The 20,824-nt window shown below is 50.0% G+C and overlaps 2 protein-coding genes across 3 annotated transcripts; both read left to right on the top strand.

Moving 5' to 3' along the window:
* The first annotated feature begins 5,926 nt into the window (after window positions 1-5,926).
* Window positions 5,927-7,070, top strand: S100A8 (S100 calcium binding protein A8). 2 transcript variants are annotated; one of them, XM_036344269.1, is made up of 3 exons: window positions 5,927-6,081; window positions 6,561-6,723; window positions 6,872-7,070. In XM_036344269.1, the coding sequence occupies exons 2-3, from the start codon at window positions 6,583-6,585 to the stop codon at window positions 6,998-7,000; spliced, it is 270 nt and encodes an 89-aa protein (XP_036200162.1). In that variant the 5' UTR covers window positions 5,927-6,081; window positions 6,561-6,582; the 3' UTR covers window positions 7,001-7,070. The 2 variants fall into 2 exon arrangements, with proteins under 2 accessions (XP_036200162.1, XP_036200163.1); XM_036344270.1 differs by lacking the exon at window positions 5,927-6,081 and adding an exon at window positions 6,116-6,262.
* Window positions 7,071-18,564: 11,494 nt separating this feature from the next.
* S100A12 (S100 calcium binding protein A12) lies at window positions 18,565-20,216 on the top strand. The gene is made up of 3 exons (XM_036344085.1): window positions 18,565-18,711; window positions 19,381-19,539; window positions 19,992-20,216. Exons 2-3 carry the CDS (start codon window positions 19,402-19,404, stop codon window positions 20,130-20,132), a joined length of 279 nt encoding a protein of 92 aa, XP_036199978.1. The 5' UTR covers window positions 18,565-18,711; window positions 19,381-19,401; the 3' UTR covers window positions 20,133-20,216.
* The last annotated feature ends 608 nt before the right edge of the window (window positions 20,217-20,824 follow it).

Raw genomic sequence — 20,824 nt, 5'->3', positions numbered from 1 at the left:
TGGTTAGGGCGTCAGCGATGGGTCCAGGAGGGGAGGTTTGGATCCTCCAAATAGGAGGTCATCTATTTTGGATGACAGACAGAACCCATGCCCCCAAGAGCCCCTGTCTGAGGGGGGAAGCAGCCCCTTCCTCCAGGAGCCCCTGTCTGAGGGGGGAGGCAGCCCCTGCTCTCAGCCTCTGTCTGAGAGAGAGGGGTCTTCTCTTTGGGGAGCTGACCCTCTGACACGAGATGCTGATCACTCCTTCAGGCACCTACATGGCGGGACAGGACATGAGGGCAGAGGCACCCTCGACATGGACCCTGGCTTGAAGGTCTCTGTCTCTGGATGAGAGCCCCAAGGATCAGTGTGCAAAGGGAGCGCGTGGGAAGGGGCCAGGACGGGTGGGAAGATGATGCTGGCAATAGCCTGGGGTGGCAGGGTCAGGGCCAGTCTGGGAGATAGACAGTGAGGTGTGTTTTGTGCCGCTGAGTCAGATGGGGACCAGGGCAGAGCCAACAATCCAGCCTGTTAGGGGAAGAGTGATGAGTGGCACTTGGGTGACTGTCAATCAGGGAAGTCTTCCTGGAGGAAAGAGGGCTGGGGCTGGTTTTACTAATAAAAAATGATGATAGACGTGGTGTCACTCCAGCTCAGGGCTGCTTGTGACTCACGGATCCAAATCCTCCCTGGCCCCTGACCCCTCCCAGCTGAACCCCGCCCCGCCCTGTCTGTGTTGTCTGTGTTTCTCTCTCTGAGAGCGCAGGAATCTGATGCAGGATCTCTCTGGGAGGGTCTCCTCTGCCTCGGGCCCTGCGAGGCTCATCTTGGTGGGTTTCTTCTCTGAGGATTGTCTGGGAACCCACGCCCTAAAGTTACTGTGGTAGAAACAATGAGTTTTAAGGGAACGATGGGCCATCATCCTTATTGCTCATCCAGAGATTAAGGAAAACAGTCTCCAGATGCAGAGAGGGAGACTCAAGACAACAGGAGTCCTGAGCTCCTCCCAGGATCGCGTGCTCCTCAGGGGAGCATGCTGAGCAGCAAGGCCACAAACTGCCTCCCCCAGAGACGCCCCTCCAGACAGATGGCCTGGGGGGGGGGGGGGGGGTTGGGGTGAGCCAGAGCCAGGCTGAGTTGCCCAGGTAGCAGAGGATGTTGGGAATTGGGCAAGCATATTGGGGGAAAGGCAGAGCCCGCAATCAGACTGTGGGTTGTGGGGGGTATGTGTCATTTAAGGGCCTTGGCTGGCTCTCTCCCAGCTGGGTCTCTGTATCACAGAGGAGAAGGAGTGCCCTGCAGGTTGAGCGGGGACCTTTGTGTCTGGTCAGCCAAGCTCTGAAGGGGGGTTTTGCCCTGCTGCTCCCTGGTGGGGCCCTGTCGCCATCCCTTCCACACTTGCCCGTCTGCCAACACTTGTCTGCCAACACTTGCCTTTTGGGACTCAGCTGGGCCCCCACCCATTTCCCTCTGGACCTTCCTGCCCCGCCGCCCCCCCCCCCCACCCCGGGGCCTGAACTCCCTGTGGAGGTGTGTGTCCTGCTGCACCGAGGTGGGGCTGCTGTCTGTCCTCCACCAAGCCAGGGGCCACCCTTCCCACCGGCCAGCGTCAGCACACAGTGGGTGGTCCGCTGTGTCGGCGGGAGGAATACAGGAACCTGTTTGGAATCCCCGTGGGCCTCGTCCTCACGTCCAGGGACCCAGGCCGTCCTTCCCCGGGCCCAGGGGGGGATGCTTCCTGCCCGTTTCATCTGAACCGAGTTGGGTTTCACAGGCCATTGAGTACTAAGGGGCATCTCAGCCCCCTCCTCCTCGCCTTCCTCCGGCCCCTTCCTGGGGGATTTCTTCACGGCCCTGCCTGCCGGGCCTGATTTCGTCAGCCTGGGCCCGGCCGGCACAGGTCTGTTGGGACACACACACAGGACGGAGCTCTTTCCTGTAAACGGGGCCAGGTTCTGCTCCCCCAGGTTGCCCCACAACCCACAGTCTGATTGCGGGCTCTGCCTTTCCCCCAATATGCTTGCCCAATTCCCAACATCCTCTGCTACCTGGGCAACTCAGCCTGGCTCTGGCTCACCCCAACCCCCCCCCCCCCCCAGGCCATCTGTCTGGAGGGGCGTCTCTGGGGGAAGCAGTTTGTGGCCTCGCTGCTCAGCATGCTCCCCTGAGGAGCACGCGATCCTGGGAGGAGCTCAGGACTCCTGTTGTCTTGAGTCTCCCTCTCTGCATCTGGAGACTGTTTTCCTTAATCTCTGGATGAAGAAAGCTGTCCCCACAGGGACCATTCTTGCGGGGGTGGAGGGCTTTAAAAAAGGCATCTCCCGCCTGGCCATGGTGGCTCAGTGGTTAAGCATTGACTATGAACCAGGAGGTCACCATTCAATGCCAGTCAAGGGCACATGCCCCAGTTGCAGGCTCTAGGCTCTATCCCCACTAGGGGGCATGCAGGAGGCAGCCGATCAATAATTCTCACTCATCATTGATGTTTCTATGTCTCTCTCCTTCTCCCTTCCTCTCTGAAATCAATAAAAATATATTTTTAAATGGCACCTCCCGAAGGTCAGGGTCTGGGAAGGCATCATTTGCATCAGCCCCCTCATCACCCCACTGAGAGAGGTCAGCGTGAGCTCCATCCCGGGGAAGGTGAGCAATCCTAAGGAGAGTCTTGGAAAAGCCAGCTTGCTTGTTCTAACGCCTGCTTTTTGGCACCTAAGCCCCCAGACAGAGCAGAACACATGCCCATAAGAAGGAGCTTGAGTAACTCCCCGTGCCTCCGTTTCCTCATCTGTCACAGAGGGGTCATTGTACGTGTAACACCCACTTTACAGGGCTATCGAGTGAGATAGTGGACATAAGAACACTTTGACAACATGAGGTGCTGTTTGGGGTCAGGTGCTGTTATACCAGGTCATAGAGGAGAGGGCCTGAGGAATAGCGAAGCACTAAGTGCTCCAGCCTTAGCTGAAAGCATGTCGCGTGTCAGAGACAGTCCTATTTTCCTGTGAAGGGGCTGACTGACCTCCTGCCAAGGAAGTGAGACTGCATCTGGTTGGTGGATTTATATCCTGCCTTGCTCCAGAAGTGAGTTAAGGTGGCTGGGAGGGGATAAAGGGAACTTCTGCTTTGGGTAGGGGATAGACCAAGCATTCCATTTCGCATTCATTTTTACCCCAAGTAAGTATTAAATGAGCACCTAGTATGGACCAGGTCCTGGGGTTGTGATGTGGTTTCTGCTCGGAAGGGGCCCAGGTCTCAAAGAAAAGACAGACGATAAACAGATGGGTCATAGTGTGGCAGGGCAGAGGCTGTGATGCATGGGGATTCGGGTAACACGGAGGAGAGAAGAATTAACTCGGTGTCCATAGGGGTGGAAGGAGGCTCGGGGAGGCACAGGGGTGGCCACCAGATGGTGCCTGGGCTGGATCAGGAAGGATGAGGAGGACTTGGCGGGCAAAGAGGCATTCCAGGGAGTGTCAGGAAGTAGATGATGCCACAACATGTCATAAGTCACCTAAGGCATTTGATGCACTGAATGTGTGTCCCCCTATGGGCCTCAGTTTCCTCATCTGTAAAATGGGAATTATGGCAGTACATACCTTATCAATCTGTTGTGAGAATTAAGTGGATCAATGTAAGTAAAGCACTTACAATAGCAAGTGGCACCTGGTAAAAAGCCTAATCAATATTAGCTACGGTTTTGCTCTTATTTGTTCTTATTATTGAGTACTGTTGCTATTATGGTGTGTGCCAGGCCCTATGCTGGGTGCTGGGGAAGCAGAGGTGGATGGTCCTGTCTGGGTCCTCACGGGTTCACAGTCCGGCTGGGGTTTCAGGCACATTCACGGGGCAGCAAAGGTGCTCTACCCTCACCCGATGCTTGCTTGCTATGCGCTGCTCTAAGCACTTTACACAGTTTTTTGTAAATTTGTTATTGAAATGTTGTACATATTAAGAAAAGTCTACAAACCATAAATATTTTGCATCTATTATTAATATTTACAACAACACTATATGGTAGATTCTATTTCTTTTTAGGTGGAAACATTACAATTTTTTTATTTTTAATTGTGGCAAAATACACAGAACATACAATTGATCATCTTGACCATTTGGACATCTCGTGAGTGTACAAATATCTTTTTGAAGCCCTGCTTTCAATTATTTTGGATATATACCAGAAGTGGAGTTGCTGGATCATATGATAATTCTGTTTTTAATTTTAAAAAAATGTTTTTATTGGAAAGAGAGAGAGAGAGAGAGAGAGAGAGAGGAACATAGATCGGTTGCCTCTCATATGCACCCTGACCGGGGTGGAACCTGCAACCAAGGCATGTGTCTTGACTGGGAATCGAACCAGTGACCTTTTGTTGCATGGGACAACGGTCAGGGCATGTTTTTAATTTTTGACGAACCATTATACTGTTTTCCACAGTGGCAGCCTCATTTCATATTCCCACCAGCACTGCACGAGGGTTCCAGTTTCTTCACATCCTCCCCAATGCTTTTATTTTCTGTTTATGTTGATAGTTATTTTCTAGTTATGTTGGGTATGAGGTGCTGTCTTACTTTGATTTGCATTTCCCTGATGACTAGTGATGTGAAGCATCTTTTCATGTGCTTATTGACCATTTGTGTATCTTCTTTGGAGAAATGTCTAAGTCCTTCGCCCGTTTTTCAATCAGATTGTTTTGTTGCTGTTGTTAGGTGATAAGAGTTCTTTAGATATTCTGGATATTAACTCCTGTCAGATATATGATCTGTAAATATTTTCTCCTATTATGGTCTACTTGAAGTATTTTAAACCTCTACTGAATAAGTGCGGTAACTAAGGCACAAAGAGGGTAAGTATTTGGCCTAGGTTACACAGCAATAAAGTTACTGACATACTGAAGCCCAAGGTTAATTCCATCTACTTCCCCCAGGAGGCGCTGGTGGCCCAGGCCCTTGTTGAATGTATGAAGGAAGGGGAGAGGAGCGGGGTTTTCCCTGCAGAGTCAAGTTCTTGTCAGATTAGACTCTGGAGCCCCAAGCTCCAGGATCTGGTCTTCACCTCTCTGCCCTCAGCTTCCGCGTCTGTACTGGGTGGGTTCCATGCCCCACATTCCTGACAAGCATGTTCTGAGGCTCTAAGTAGATTATGTGATTGTGCAGTGCTTTGTAGCCAGAGGAATGGCGTGACGAATCTTCAGCGTTGGAAGCCAGTTCATCTCAGTGGCATTTTGTTGGGTTAGGCAGCAGCTTGCTCCTCCTGAAATCCTGGGGAGTGGGCCACCTCCTCTTCTCCTCTTGGACAGGAAGCACTTCTGGCTTCTCCAAAGTACCCCTCCCCACCCCACCTTCAGAGTGGGTTCCTCTCCAGCCCAGGCTCCTGGGGTCAGAGGCACACAGTCATCCCCCAGGGCGTTGAAGGGCCCCTGGGGTGCTTAGGCAGAGGCTCAGAGCCTTATGCACACAGAGGGACCCCAAGCCCGGCTTTGTCTCCCCGGACAGTGCACCCCAGCTTCACAGGGCAAGAGAGAAACTGACTGGCCCTTAGCAACATGTCCCTGCGAAGTCCACCCACCCACCAAACAACAGACCATCGTGGAATCACCGCACCTTCCATTACTAATGTCCAGCCGCAGGACAAGGGGTCTCAACCTTTTCAGGGTCTGGGACTCTCTTGAGAATCTGAGGAAAGCCAGGGAGGAATGTGCTGATGCCCGTATGCAAAATGATGCATCCACTTCCGTTCCATTCACTGATGGACAGACAGGACACATGTAGGAGATTAGCAACTGGAACAGTGGGGGACTCGGGAGGGGGTGCCTGGTCACCCTGGTCTCTTCCTGGTTTCCCCTGTTGGGCACTACTGCCCAGAAAAAAGCCTTCCCCTTCCTCTTCCCCCCCCCCCCCCCCCGCCCTCAGAAATGTTCAGGCTGCTGGGATTGCCCCATTCACCTGGTTAGGAAACCTGAGGCTGTAGCAACCCTGGAAGGGAGTAGCTGCCTCGCCCTCACGGGACAGCTAGCTAGCCAAGCCCAGCCGCTATAAAAGGGAGTGCCACTCAGCCTGAGTATCTGTCACTTCTGTCAACTCTCAGCGCTGTTTCAGGAAGACCTGGTAAGTGGACTGCCCTGGTTGGCCCCACACTTCAGGCTTCTCCAGGGGAGGCTGGGGGAGCAGGCAGCCTTCACTGAGAGAGGGGAGGGAAAGCTCAGGGAGGGGTGAACCAAGCTCCGGACTTCCTCTGGAGAAGAGTGAGACAGGGACAAAGAAAGAGCCAGTCCTCTGACACTTGTAGGTGAGGGCATATTCATTTCCTAAACTGGGCTTTTCTTGGGCAGAGGGTGAGGGCATGGAGTTGGCAGGCACTGTGTGTGTGTGTGTGTGTGTGTGTGTATACCTACCCCCTACCACACTCTGATCCGTTTCATCCCTCCCCTTCTCATCACAGCTATAGCATCCTCTGGGTTTGGTTACTTGGATGGTGCAGGCCAGGACAAAGCCATTACTTGGGTTATGAACCTTCTGAGTGTCCCCTTAGTCTTCACTCCACTGTGGGCAGAGGCACCATCCCCACCCATGTGCTCCCCTTCCAGGTGAAGCAAATCCTTGGGCACCATGCTGACGGAAATGGAGAACACCCTGAACAACTTCATTGAGATCTACCACAAGTACTCCCACCTGCAAGGGAACGACCATGCCCTCTACGGCACTGACCTGAAGAAGTTGTTGGAGGACGAGTGCCCTCATTTCTTGCAGGTGAGGTGTGGCTGGGTGTCCCCTGGCTCTTTGCCTGGCTCTGATGATGCCCAGGGCCACTGGCCCCCCTGCTGCCCCAGGTAAATGGCCACTCTTCAGCTCCCACTCTGATCTTTACACTCTGCTTCTTTCTCCTCAATTTTGACAGAAAAAGAATGCAGAGACCTGGTTCAAAGAGCTGGATATCAATCGAGATAGTGCAATCAACTTCCAGGAGTACCTGACGCTGGTGATAAAGGTGGGCCTGGAAGCCCATGACGAAATCCACAAGGAGTAGCAGGGCTGCTGGGCCTGGGGCTGGGCCTCTGGACTGATCCCTGAAGATTAATAAAGTGATTGATACCTCAGGCCTCTGGTCCTCTCTTGCTTTCCTCTGTGGAAGGAGGCTCCTAGGGCGTGGGGGGAGGGTTGGAAAACCCACAGGGACAAAACCAAGCTTCTGCTGCCCCCCACTCCTTATGTCTCATGAACTTTCCGTTCTTACCATGTGTTTGGTTTCCTCTCTGCCTTCCCCCTAAATGATTTCTGAGTCTCTTCTAGCCCTGGCCCTGAGTCACTGGACTTAGGGCTCTAAAAAGCCCATGACACTGTAGCTAATGGTCTTCCAAATGGTGATATGGAAACAGGGTGATGTAAGGAAAACTACTGTTCTCTCAACTAAATATTAATTTCCAGCTAAATGTCTTAGATCAGACTCTTGGGAAATTAGGGCAATAACTGCATAGAAGTGTGTGTGTGTGTGTGTGTGTGTGTGTGTGTGAGAGAGAGAGAGAGAGAGAGAGAGAGAGAGAGAGAGAGAGAGAGAGAGAGAGAAAGGGATTCTGTGTTTGGTGTGACAGGAGGTGGGTATTTAGAATTCTACGATAAGTAACACTAATAGCCCCTGGCCCAGATTTTGGAAGCTTTCCTTTTTTCTTGCCTTCCAATCTCCCAAGTCAATGAAAAAATAAAGGAATGGGCAGACAGGCCAGTACGTTCATAAAACTCAACTCAAAGAACAGGCAACTCAAACGCTGCCCTGTGGGGTGATGGCTCTGGTGATCAATGAAACATCTCAGGGCCCGGTGAATGGGAATTTCAGAACCCAGCCCTGAGCTGGGTTTCTTGCTCCACCTTGGGAAATGTTCTGTTGCCCCCACTGGGGTGATGAGCAGTGGTATTGGTGATGGAGGCGTATTATACATCTCTAAGTGGAACTGAAGTGGATGCATCATTTTGCGTACGGGTATCAGCACATTCCTCCCTGGCTTTCCTCAGATTCTCAAGAGGGCCCCAGACCCCGAAAAGGTTAAGACCCCTTGTCCTCCAGCTGGACGTTAGTAATGAAAAGTGCGGTGATTCCATGATGGTCTGTTGTTTGGTGGATGGGTGGGCCAGTCAGTTTCTCTCCTGCTGCCCACACCCCTCTCCCCTCCCCTCCTGCCCAGTGAAGCTGGGGTGCACTGTCCGGGGGAGACAAAGCCGGGCTTGGGGTCCCTCTGTGTGCATAAGGCTCTGAGCCTCTGCCTAAGCACCCCCAGGGGCCCTTCAACGCCCTGGGGGAATGACTGTGTGCCTCTGACCCCAGGAGCCTGGGCTGGAGAGGAACCCCTTCTGGAGAGGTGGGAGAGAGAGACTTATCATTATCAAATTTTGTTTGCCAAGGGGTCTGTTGATTTTAACCCCACTCGGAAACCATGGGGAAGGTGACAGAGTGCCCCCTTGGGATTTCACTGTCCGTGATGGGCGCTGGTTGTGAAGAATCGCATTGACCTCGAGTTCTCAATAGTTGATACTCGAGCTCATGGTGTGCAGGGGAGGTGACCCCACTGGCACTGGCCGCCTAGAGAAAGAGGTGGAGGTGAGGGGGGCACCACTGGAAGGTTCAGGGAGGTGGTAAGCGTGGAGACTGTGGTTTACAAACAGGACTGTTGTCATTACAGGAACCACTGGGCGGAGTCAGACAGGCTTGTCGCCTAGAGCAAGGTGATTTGGTTTCCTGTTTCCCCAGCTACCAAAGAAGAACAGGGCAGTGGGAAGTTGGGAAATAAGTTGTTTAGCAGGAAGCCCCATGCAACATTTGGGCCCACAAAGGAGACCTTGGCTCACCCATTGAGGCAGATCCGGCCACTGAGATTTCCGGGGCCTGTGAGGATGACCTGTCAGAAATCCTGCTTCTTCAGCAAGGTTCTCCACCCCAGGCTCCTGACTCCAGGTTCCTCACGGTTGTGACAAAAATCCTAAAGGCAGGGGAAGGATCTGGAATTGGGCAATTGGTGTCTAGCAGCTGAACAAATGAGCTCATTCCCATGGAAAGGAAGTCCCATACATTCCTCCACCTGGGAGCCAGACCATCCTGTTGGGGTCCAGATCCCAGTCTATCTCCTAGCCTCCTGACCTGGGAATTCAGCCTAAAATCAAATGGGCTGAAGAAGGGAGGGCAAACTACCAACACGTGCTGGGCTTCTGCTGGGTGTCAGTGTGAATGAGAAATAACACCTCAGGCCTGGAAAAAGACAAAATGCTGATTGCTTATATCTTTCATCTCTGCGAAACAAGTGCGGCTACTTGTTAATCTCCCCCATCTGACACTTTTGGGAAATGTCAAAGGTCAACACAGTATGCTAGTATTTGACTAACAAGTCCCAGTGGATAAAGCCAGTTTACTTGCGTGATGGAGTAATATGATTGTATAGCCTGGTAGAGATGGTAAACCCCTCACTGTTAGGGTTTTCATCACTCTTTTTAAAGTTAAAAGAGTCTCACATCTCACTTAAGAGTCTTACTTAGACACACCTTTCCTGGCTGTCTTTATATATTCTCAAATAGTCTTCAAACCAGCTTTAAAAAACAACAAACATCTTTATCGATCTTTCATGAATGAATTAAAATAAGAATTTTGACATGGGCCCACTATGTGTGTTGATAATTTTACTTCTCAGCACTAGACTTTTTGACAGTTTATCTCATTTATTTTTTTTGTAACAAACCTGAAAGAGGTCATCGCTATTTCCGTTTGTATATGAAGAGATTTGGAGAGGTTAAGATAAAATGGACGAATCTGGCAAGTGGGAGAGGGAGGGTTAGATCCCAAGGGTCTCTATTGAGAAACCTGTTAGTTAAGATATGCCATGAAAGCCCTCTCTTTTGAGTAGCTTCCTGCCTGGGGGTGCGTGGAGGGCCTCCCTCTGCCGGCCTCTCGGTCCTCACCTCCTGCATGGTCTCTGCCATCCAGGGGCATAAAACAAAGGTCTCAGGTGCCAGAATGAGCTTCTCTCTGGGGCCGACTCACCAGGCACAGCTCAGGACTTGAGCTACTTGGGGTTTTTTGGTTTTGTTTTTTTCCTGGTGTGAGCAATCCTCTAGACAATACAACAAGAGGATCAGCATTTTGAGTTCCTTAACCTCTTAGGTGTTGTTCCAGTAGTAACTTCCTCTTCCTTCTGGGCTGGGGGCCCTCCCTGGCAGTCCTAGGAGCTGTAGACGTTTCTGTGTAAACAACTCTGTGATTTGCAAAATCACGGCCTGAACTGGCTGCGAAGGCCAGGGTATGGGCCTTTGGCAACTCTTTCAAAAGATCTGCCCCCAACCTCTCTCAGCGGACAGGAGTCTCCGCTTCCTCCTGTTCAACAGGCACAATTAGCAGCAGAAAGCATGAAGCTCTCCTGCAGCCGAAGCCCTCGCAGAGCCTCTTCCGCAGCCCAGCCCAGCAAGGGCTCCAATCCGGCGTCTTCTTTTGCTCTAGCACATTTCCCCCCTGTGCTTTGCAGAGCAAAATATTTAACCAAAATAGGATGCTCTGGATTTCTTTCCTACTTTTGTCCTAGACCTTTCATGAGGTGCATCTAACCGTAAATATCACACTTAATGAAGAAATGATAGCGCCCTAGCCCAGTGGTCGGCGAACTGAGGCTCTCGAGCCACATGCGGCTCTTTGGCCCCTTGAGTGTGGCTCTTCCTAAGCCTTAGGAGTACCCTAATTAAGTTAATAACAATGTACCTACCTATATAGTTTAAGTTTGAAAAATTTGGCTCTCAAAGAAATTTCAATCGTTGTACTGTTGATATTCGGCTCTGTTGACTAATGAGTTTGCGGACCACTGCCCTAGCCGGTTTGGCTCAGTGGGATAGAGTGTCGGCCTGTGGACCAAAGGGTCCCAGGTTTGATTCCGGGTCAAGGGCACGTAACTTGGTTGCAGGCTTCCCCCCAGCCAAGGCCCTGGTCAGGGCTTGTGTAGGAGGCAACCAATTGATGTGTTTCTATCACATCAGTGTTTCTCTCTGTCTTTCCCTCTCTCTTCCCCTCTCCCTAAAAATCAATGGAAAAAATATCCTTGGGCAAGGATGAACAACAACAAAAAGAAATGATAGACATTTCTCTTTACTGATGGAAGAAGACATGGTGCCCTCATTACCACTTCTATTTAGAATTTGTATTGGAGGCCCTAGCCAGCGTTATAAGACACGAACAAATAAATGAGAAGTAATGGAAGCTCTGGAGGCTCTGGCCAAATGAAGGAAGCAAATACCCTGCCGGGCACCCCCGTTTCTGCATTTCATTGCCTCCTTCCTTTCTCCCTTGTGAATAGCAGGCACTCTTGCAGAATGTTTAGAAATGTGCCCCCACCAAATTGGACTTGTTTCTTCCCATGAGGCTAATAGTGCCACTACTGAAAAACACACTGACTTGCTGGTATCTCTCTCTTTTTTTTTTTTCTCTGCAGGCTGAATGGCCTTCCCATAGCCTGCATCTGAACACCCAGGCTTGGAGCAGGAAAGATGCTGCCATACTCTCAGACTTGGAGAAATCAGCTACTCTGAGTCCCTTCCTCTCAGGAAAGGTTCAGAAATTTAGAAATTCACAGTCTGAGATAGAGACCTCAAAAATCATTGCTCGTGCACTTCCCTTTTCTGCTATCTATTCTGGGTCTCACAGAGAGTAAACCTTTCAACAACACATTTAAGACATGCTTTCTTTGTCTTCTTTTTCCTCCAGAATATCCTGCCAACCACTTGTGCTGTCCAAAGTTCGGAGGTATCCCATACGACTCCTTCAAGCCCTCCCCAGACCTTCGGAACTCCGGAGCTCCCACTGTGTGAAGAGCGGCTACAGTGTTTGGACAGGTTCAAGCCTCGGACTAATGAGAGGGCACAGTCCTCTCGTGGCCACGTGCAAGTCCCAGCTTGGAGGACAGAGCCCTACCAACACAATTATAGCCAACAGCTGTAGTTGTAAGCTTGAACCTATGGTCCGAACACATGGCCCCACGTGCCTGAGTGATCTGGGCTTGATAGAGTTCAGGTACATGTAATTGAGTAGGCTCGAAACCCACCAGAATGTTGTAAACATCTTGATCACGCCCTTACTTTGCCTCGTGGAATCCGGATATAAAATAAAGACACGGTTTGTAGTTCGTGGCACTGTCTTTCTCCATCAGAGAGGGCAGCGTCCCACCCAGCCTCAGCTTTATTCTCTTGTTTGTCTTTTCTAATTCTTCACCGCCCCCACTCAGGTTCACCCTTGGCCGTGCTGGCGCGGCATATCACTGGATTGATGTTCTGAAGGAACTCCAAGTCCCAGCCTGGTGCCCGGGCCCGGACAGAGCCCTTAGCCCAGTGTTTCTCAACCTTGGCTGCACATTAGAATCACCTGGGAATCTTTTTAAAATCCTGATTTCTGGGCTTCATCCTCTGGAAATTCTGTTTCTTTGTTATGGGGTGGGGCCACAACATTAGTAACAAAGAAACAATTTCTGGAGGATGAGGCCCAGAAATCAGGATTTTAAAAAGATTCCCAGGTGATTCTAATGTGCAGCCAAGGTTGAGAAACACTGCCTTAGCCATTTTCTCAAAGGAGGTGTGTGTGTGTCTCTCTTTTCCCTCTGGCTTTAGACAGGAGCCTTTTCTTCCCCTTCTGGAACTAGCCTCAGTGACTCCAATGAAGCCAGGAGCCCTCTGTGGACGGCCCTGCCATGACTGGGCCTGGGCAAGCCTCCCTGGTGCAACATTGAGCCCGGGCTCTTTCTCCAGTAGCAGCACTGACCACCTCCCAGGGTCTAGGAAATGCCACTGGGGCCACATAACCCCCCATAGCTCTAGCACACATCGCGTGGCCTCTGTTCTCACCGTGGCTATGGGGGCTCTCCCTACACAAAGCCCACCAGGGCCCTGTGAGCATCCACCAGGACCCCCTCCTCCCTCCTTTCTCTGATGTCTGCCACTTTTAATTTTCTCAGCCACTGGAATTCCTGCCTCCTGGAATGCCTGCTTCCCTGAGGTCTTAATGTCAACTCCTATCAACCACACTCTCTCCTGGCCCCTCACTGGCCCTGCTGTCTGCCCTGAAGGTTGGCTCAGAGCCACAGGGTGACCTCATTCCCAGCACCCTCGGACCTAGGCACTGTGGGTCAGGGCCCCCTTCTCTGGGAAGAGGGTCAGTGTGTTTAAAAACTCAGGGTGTGAGGCAGAGATGCTAAAAAATCATTCCTGAAGCACACCTGGATACTCCGCTAGCTTGTCTAGGGCCTCTCAAAGAATTGAATTTTTTAGCAAACAAAAAATTCTTTATTTTCCTTCTCTGCTCTCTGGAGTATTCTGTCAATTGCCTGGTATCTTTCCAGGGCCTAAACACATCCTATACGTTTACAGATGTTTGTTGTTTTATTTCATCTTACATGAACCTATGTGCTACATACAGTCTGCGTATGTCTCAAAAAGATATGGAATGTGGCCTGGCTGGTGTGGCTCAGTTGGCTGAGTGTTGGCCTGTGCACCGAAAGGTCACCAGTTTGATTCCTGGTCAGGGCACATGTCCGGGTTTCGGGCTTGAACCCCAATAGAGGGTGTACAGAAGTCAGCCGATGGATGTTTCTCTCTTCCCCCCCTCTCTAAAATCAATTTTTAACCCATTTCTTAAAAAAGATATGGAATGTAATTGTAAAGAATGGAAAAATCAACAAACAGAAAGTAAGCAGCTGCAGGAGGTCTTCAGGCGGTCTCGTCCCTTCTGGCTGGATTCCTCCAAGAAAGCGGTGACTATCATGGTTCAATGGGTGCAAAGTTCCAGTTACACAAGACAAAGGTGTTCTAGAGACCTACAGGTCAACACGGTGCGGTTAAGAATACAGGTTTGTGCACTTGAACATTTGGTGAGAGGGTAGATGTCATGCTAAGTGCTCTCACCACAAAAACAAAGGCCCTTGGTAACTTAGGAGGCGATGGCTGTGTTTACGGTTGTGGTGATGGTTTCACGGGTGCATACACATGTCCAAACTCATCAAATTGTGCACATTCAATATGTGCAGGGGTTTTTTGTATGTTAATTATACACGAATCAAGCTGTAGAAAGGCGTTGTTTTCTCCTGAGAGGGAAAAAAGGAAGGAAGCAGTGACTTGGACAGTCTCTGCCACACCTGATTTCCTCATAGGATTACAGCCTTGCCCAATGTCAGTCAACATTTGTTCAACATTTGTTCCGGGGGAACAAAGCAGGCCTTAATGCTGAGTAAGCTGGATGGGGTTCCGAATTGTAACTGTGTTAGGATGGAACCCCATTACATGGATCTTATTTTCCCCCATCACTTCTCATGCTCCCATCTGTCCAGTTTCTCCTCTTGTGGCCTCCCCACCCCTGAACGGCCTGAACATCTCAGGGGCTTTCCTACTGCACTGCGGGGGACTGTTCAATTCTCCATGGCGGAGGGCGGGGAGCCAGGGTCTAACTCACCTGTTCCTCTAGAGCAGTTGCATGGATGGTGTGGCTACTGAAGGCCAGAGGTGCAGGTTTAGGGACGAACCTAGCCCACTACTGCAGGGGCCCACTGTGACCCTTTACAGTCCATGTTGCCATGGCAACTGTGCTAACCAAGCATGCAGGGGAGTCTGAGGTATTGAATGCAAGGTTCCCAGGTTAGACTTAAACATATTTTTTTATTTCAGAGGCATTCATAATCTCTTCCTAGCCTTGGTGCTTTGGTGGTGATCATCCTCATCCAATTTGGTAGCTTTCTCATTGCCAAGTTCGGGGATTGTAGCAGGAGAATGGGGAAGACACAGAGGGGTTGGTGTCTCACTTCCTGAAAACCCTGAGGTCCTTCTTGGAAATCCATCGGTGACTGGCTTTGCATCCCAGAACAAGTTAGGGAGAAGACTTCCTTCCCGCATCTCCCAACCCCGAGGCACAAAGATCTTCATTAAGTTGGCTTCCAGCTTGCCAGAACTGAGGGTAGGGCTGGCAATGTATTTCATTCTCTGCTTCCTGGCTCTGCCACCTCTCTCCCCACCTCACCAGGCACCTGCTGGGACTCTGCCTCCTCCCCAGACTGTAAGTTCACTGAGGGCAGGACAGTGTCTGTCTAGTTCATGGTGGCCTCCCCCAGTGCCTGTCAGCCAGCGACTAGCAGATATAAAGGGCAAGGAAGTCTGTGCCAGGTGAAGGACCCAGGCCCCCAGCTCCTCACCATTGCTCAGAGGTCTCCAGAGATGGAATCCCTTTAGATCCAGTCTCCCATCCTTTAAAGCACCATCACCTTCTTTTTCTCTCTCCTTGCTTACCTGAGAGTCCATTTCCCTCTGGGAGAGGGTAACGTTAGAGAAGGTGTCTCTGTGAGGGCAGTCTCCAGGCTAACTTGGGGGATAAACCCACCTTGGTGGACTGCGATCCTGCCCCATCTGGTCACCCTGCCCCACCTTAAGCTCTGGCATGCCGCACCCCACTATTTGGGTGTGACTAACAGAGTCCCATGGTTGCCATGAGCACTTTGAGTGAGGTCATTTTTAATTTTGATATAATTTGATGTTATTAGTTTGATAGAATTCCAAACTTACAGAAAAGTTGCACGTATAGTACAAGAAACTCCCATATATCCCCTATTCAGATTTCCCATTTCATAATGTAAATGTTTCTTTACTTTATGAAAATTTTAAGTTATCTTCTTAAAAATATATATTTTTATTGATTTCAGAGAGAAAGGGAAAGGGAGAGAGAGACAGAAACAACAATGGTGAGAATCATCGATAGGCTGCCTCCCGTATGCCCCACACTGGGGATTGAGCCTGCAACCTGGGCAGGTGCCCTGGCTGGAAATCAAACTGTGACCTCCTGGTTCATAGGTTGACGCTCAACCACTAAGACACACCAGCCAGACTGAAGTTACCTTGATATGCTTTTCAGGGTGTTTACATGATCACATTTAGTTCAATTCCCTTGAAGGTGAAAGTCTGTTTTAAGGATACACATTTATTTCTAGTTGTGAAAGTGAGTCTGTTATCAATTTGGCTCAAAACTTATTTGAAAAGTTTCCTTCTTGCTGTGTAGCATGCTCTTACGACTTGTACATAGTGATTTTAAGTGTAGCAGTAATTTTTAATGAAGCAGTAGACTATTTTTTAGAGGACGTTTTAGGTTTACAGAAATATTGCGCAGGAAGTAGTTCCCATATCCCCCTTGGCCTTCCCTCCCCCAGGGCCCCTCTTACTGACATCTTGCCTTAGTGTGGTGCATTTGTTCCCATCAAGCCAACATTCACCCATCACTAATAACTAAAGTCCATCGTCCACATTATGACTCACTCTTTGCATCGCACATCTATGGGTTTTGACAAATGCCTAATGGCTTGTATTCACCACTGTAGTATCATCCTCATCAAACTGTCAACAGAGGAGTTTCCCATCGTTTTCATCCTCCTTGGCTGCCCCGAGCATCAGCCTTTCTGCACAGTCCCACCCTTGAGCAGTTTCTATAGAGTGGGAGCGGCAGGACAAGTCCAGGTGACAGCCAGGCCACAGGTCTCAGGAATCCACCCCACCCCCACCCCCACTGAAACGCCAAGGCCAGCAGCGGGACACTCACCAGGGAGCTGGAGGGAGCATCCCCAGGGCTTGAGATTTCCCCCAGGGGCCAATCCTGCCTTTTCATTGGGGTGCAGATGGGAGGAGGGAGGAAGGTCGGGCAAGTGGAAGATGCTACGTGCCAGGACCTGTGCCAGGTGCCTGCTGTGTGTTGGCTTCCTTGTCTCCCCAAAGGCCTCTCTGGGTGGCACAGATGCTGGGCTGGTGCTCAGGGGGCTGAGGGCAGCTTCAGCAGAGGGAAGACCAGCATGCAGGCCCCTCCACCCCGGGACCACTGTCAGGACACAGAGGAGGAAGGTCACTTGTAGGAGACTCCCAGTGGCCAGTGACCAGGCCCCTGGAAGGCTGGCTCTGGACTCACATATATGATAGCCGGTCTGAATGATCCACATCCATGATCGGTGGGTAAGGGCAAAAGTAAAATTTAAACATCGCACTTCATTGTTTTTAAGCACTTTCTCACATAGTCTCCCAGCTGGGCCTTATCGCAAATCTGGGAGCTAAATGAGGCCAGTGAGATGACCACACAAATGAAGAAAGGGGCTCACAGAAGTCAAGGGCTTGCCCAAGGGCACAGAACTGACCCCCTCACCTCCACTGTGGCCTGCAAAGCAGCCTTGCATCAGACCCCAGCCCAGTATGGGATCCGGGTTCCAATCTTGGCCTGAACCCCACTCAGTACACCCCACCTGGGTCCTGTGAGGTGAATTCTCTGTGTTATGATTTAGGAAGGTGTCTGAACCCATCGAATGCCAAATTCCAAGAGGGCATCACGGAATTTGTGCTGCTCTGACCCTGAACCTAGGGACTTTCCATGTGGGGGAGAGGATGGGGAGTGGTGGGGGTACATCAAGGAAAGAATTTTTAAAAGGCTAATCAAGAATTGACTGCATTAGGGGGGGAAACTGGAAGGAAAAGATCAGAGTCTGATAAGAGTGCATCTACCAAAAATTATGAGCATGTATTATTTTTTTTTAATAACTAAAAAATCTATTCTTACTTTAGGGGGAAAATGGCAACAATGGCAGAGGTTTTGAGAGCAGACAAATTAGGGTTTGGCACTTTAAAAAGTTACTTAGCCTCTCTAAACTCATTTCCTTCATCTGCAGAATGGGCACACTCTGAGCATGCCCCTCAGGGCTCTCTGGAGAACTAAGGGAAGGTGGTGTCAAGCAGTGTCTGGCATGTCGTAAGTGCTCAATACATGCTCGCTTTCAACAACACGTAGACTTTATTTTTTAGAAGCATTTTATTTACTTTTTAACTTTATTATTATTAATCCTCACCTGAGGATATTTTTCCATTATTTTTAGAGCGAGTGGAAGGGAGGAGGAGAGACAGAGAGAAACTTCGATGAGAGAGAGACACATTGATTGGTTGCCTTCTGCACAGGATTAAGCCTGTAACTGGGACCCTTCAGTTCGTAGGCTGACACTATCCAGTGAGCCAAACTGGCCAGGGCTTTTAGAAGCATTTTAGATTTAGGCAAAAATTGAGGAGATAATATAGGCAGTTCCCATACACCTGTACACGTCTCCCCTCTTGTGAACATTCCACATTCATCTGGTACATTTGTTACAATTAGTGAATTGCTCTTGATATATTATTATGAACTAAATTCTGTACTTATTCAGATTTCCTTAGTTTTAAACCAACATCCCTTTTCTGTTTCAGGATTACATGCTCACTTCGTTTTTATCATCGTTATTATTTGGGGGGTAATGGACACAGCAAATGCCTCTCCCAGTCCTTCCTTTTCAGGTAGGAGCCATCCAGGCAGTGAAACTTGCTCCCCTGGCCTTCTATTAGGAAGCAGGAAACTGAGTTAGAGGTGAAGGCTGGGTCCTGCCCTAGAGCTGAGAAATGTGTGAGGCACCTGTGTGTGTGTATAGGGTGGGGTTGGACGTTCTGCTTCAGGCTGAGCAGGGGGTGTGATGGGTACAACCTGAACTTCTTGTGTTGTGGTCAAAGTCACAGGTTTGAACCTTGTCTTGTGCAACAGAGTGTGTACCAGCTATTGCCTCAAGACAGATGAATCAGAGAAGTTTCCTCACTTGCGGTCAAAGGAGAGGCCAGAGTGCCTTATAAAAACCTTCCCTGCTCGGCGCTCCTCACCAGTGCTTACTTCTTGCTAGAGCTCCACACTCCTGTGCATTGAGGGTAAGTGTCCTTTCCTTGCCGGGCCCTTGGGGTTCCTCAGAGTGGTGATGGTAGGGGGACCACGTTGCAGGCTGTGGGAAGCCACAATCTTCCGCTTGCTGGAGCTCCTCTGGGATGACTACATTAAAAAAAAGTTTTTTTAATTTAAATTTTTTTTCAATTATAGTTGACATGCAATATTAGTTTCAGGTGTACAACATAATAGGTAGACATTTACGTACCTTAAGAAGTAAAGAGCCGACTGCATTTTGGACCAAGGAGAACAGCTCTTGCTGAACGAGGTGGACCCAGTCTCAGGACTTAGGATGGCAAAGGCGGGCGGGCCGGTGAATGTCTATAAGGGACCCGTGGCCTTTCACGTGGGGAAAAGGAACAGCTGGGGAACGACAGAACCCTTCCCAGCTGAGTTTGAGTGAGCACCACTCTCTGGTTATACTATCCAGGAGTTACGGGGACGTGGACCACTGTGGCAGTTGAGGCTGATTCTTTTCAACGTTAGATGGTATTATATGTCCTCCCTCATCCAATCCACAAATGGAGAGCAGAGAGAACACAAAGCCGATGCAGGGGGAAGCCGTCCCTTGTGTAAACTTTCAATGCAGAAAGAGAGGGGAGAGGGGGCGGAGGGGTGGGGGAGGAACTGTCCTAGATCTGCCTTGTCTCCTGAAGGTTAACGTGAGGTTTGAGAAGATGACTAAGCTGGAAGACCACCTGGAGGGAATCATCAATGTCTTCCACCAGTACTCAGTTCGGGTGGGGGATTTTGACACCCTCAACAAGCGTGAGCTGAAGCAGCTGATCACAAAGGAACTTGCCAACACAATCAAGGTGGGTGACGCCCATCATGGTGAACTACCTCCCTCCACCCCCCTTCACCTTGAGGACAGTGGCAAGGACTGAAGGATGATGGAGAAACAAGGACGTGGGTGGGTTCAGCCCCAATTTCAGCACCCAAGGAAGCTCTCCCTCTGCTGGGGGGAAAAGGCCCCACCTCCCTGTCTGGGTTAACTCACTCTGTCCCGCAGGCTGTACTCTCTCCCCCTCTGGAAGTGTTTGCACATAGGTCAGGTGGAGAAGGGTGGGGCAGGGAAAGGGGGTGGATTAGTGAACTACATGGCTCATGACAGTTGCCTCTCTGCCTTCTGTTTTGTCACATTGGATTCCCCTACACAGTTTTGGCCAATGAATGAATGTCCCTGGGCCTCCCTAAGCTGAGCTCTGAGGATGGGAAAGGGGAGAGAGAGTCTGAACTCACTGTGTCTGCTGTCCCCTTCTCCTAGAACACCAAAGATCAAGCCACCATTGACAAGATATTCCAAGAACTGGATTCTGATCGAGATGGACAGGTCAACTTTACTGAATTCGTGGTACTGGTGGCCAAGGTGCTGGGGACTGCCCATGACAATATCCACAAAGAGTAAGCAGCTCTGAGTGGCTTTTCCCCAGCAATGTCTGCAAGAAGAACTGAGGGGAGTGAGAGTTAATAAATGTATGCTTGAAAAGTTCTTAACCGTGTCAGTGCACTTCTTTTCTTTCCATGTCCCTGGCTTTCAAACTTGATGACAACTTACCCCTGCTATTATGACAGGCCTCATTTAGACCCCCGAGATCCCCTTCTCTGTTTGTCCATTTGTTTACCACCTATTTATTAAATGTCCACCACGTATGCATTTATTCATTCATTCTACAAATATTCTATCATAGCCAGAGACCAAAGACACAAAGTTTCTGTCCTCTTGGGGCTTGCATTCTAGTAGGGAGGGGATAGAAAATAAATAGACAAACAAATAAAAATATATATTATGATACACCGGTAGGTAATGATAGGTGATATGAAGAAAGCTAAAGTAGGGAAGTAAGATTGGGGGAGGAAGGGTGTTGTTTAGAAAAGACGACTAAGGAATGCATGTGAGCAGAAATCTGAAAGATAGGAAGGAGAGCAGCGTGCAGGTATCTGGGGTCCAAGAGTTCCTTGCAGTGCAGCTAAGGCCCAGGGGTGAACATACGTTTGGTTTGCTCAAAGAACAGCACCGAAGGCAATGTGCAGGGGCTGACATGGAGGTGGTGGGAGGTGTGCGCCTAGAAGGAGCAGGGAGCAGGCCCTATCTGTGGA

Source organism: Myotis myotis, unplaced genomic scaffold (assembly GCF_014108235.1).
Source record: "Myotis myotis isolate mMyoMyo1 unplaced genomic scaffold, mMyoMyo1.p scaffold_m19_p_18, whole genome shotgun sequence".
NCBI classification, from domain to species: domain Eukaryota; kingdom Metazoa; phylum Chordata; class Mammalia; order Chiroptera; family Vespertilionidae; genus Myotis; species Myotis myotis.
Note: the sequence above shows the minus strand (reverse complement) of the source record. Positions and strands in the feature narration are given on the sequence as shown.

What these genes read in the sequence shown, in the direction of transcription:
- S100A8 (XM_036344269.1), top strand. Translation starts at nt 6,583, where the DNA reads ATGCTGACGGAAATGGAGAACACCCTGAACAACTTCATTGAGATCTAC. An exon ending in AGTGCCCTCATTTCTTGCAG is followed by an intron (nt 6,724 to 6,871) that starts GTGAGGTGTGGC and finishes CAATTTTGACAG; the next exon opens with AAAAAGAATGCAGAGACCTG.
- S100A12 (XM_036344085.1), top strand. Translation starts at nt 19,402, where the DNA reads ATGACTAAGCTGGAAGACCACCTGGAGGGAATCATCAATGTCTTCCAC. An exon ending in AACTTGCCAACACAATCAAG is followed by an intron (nt 19,540 to 19,991) that starts GTGGGTGACGCC and finishes CCCTTCTCCTAG; the next exon opens with AACACCAAAGATCAAGCCAC.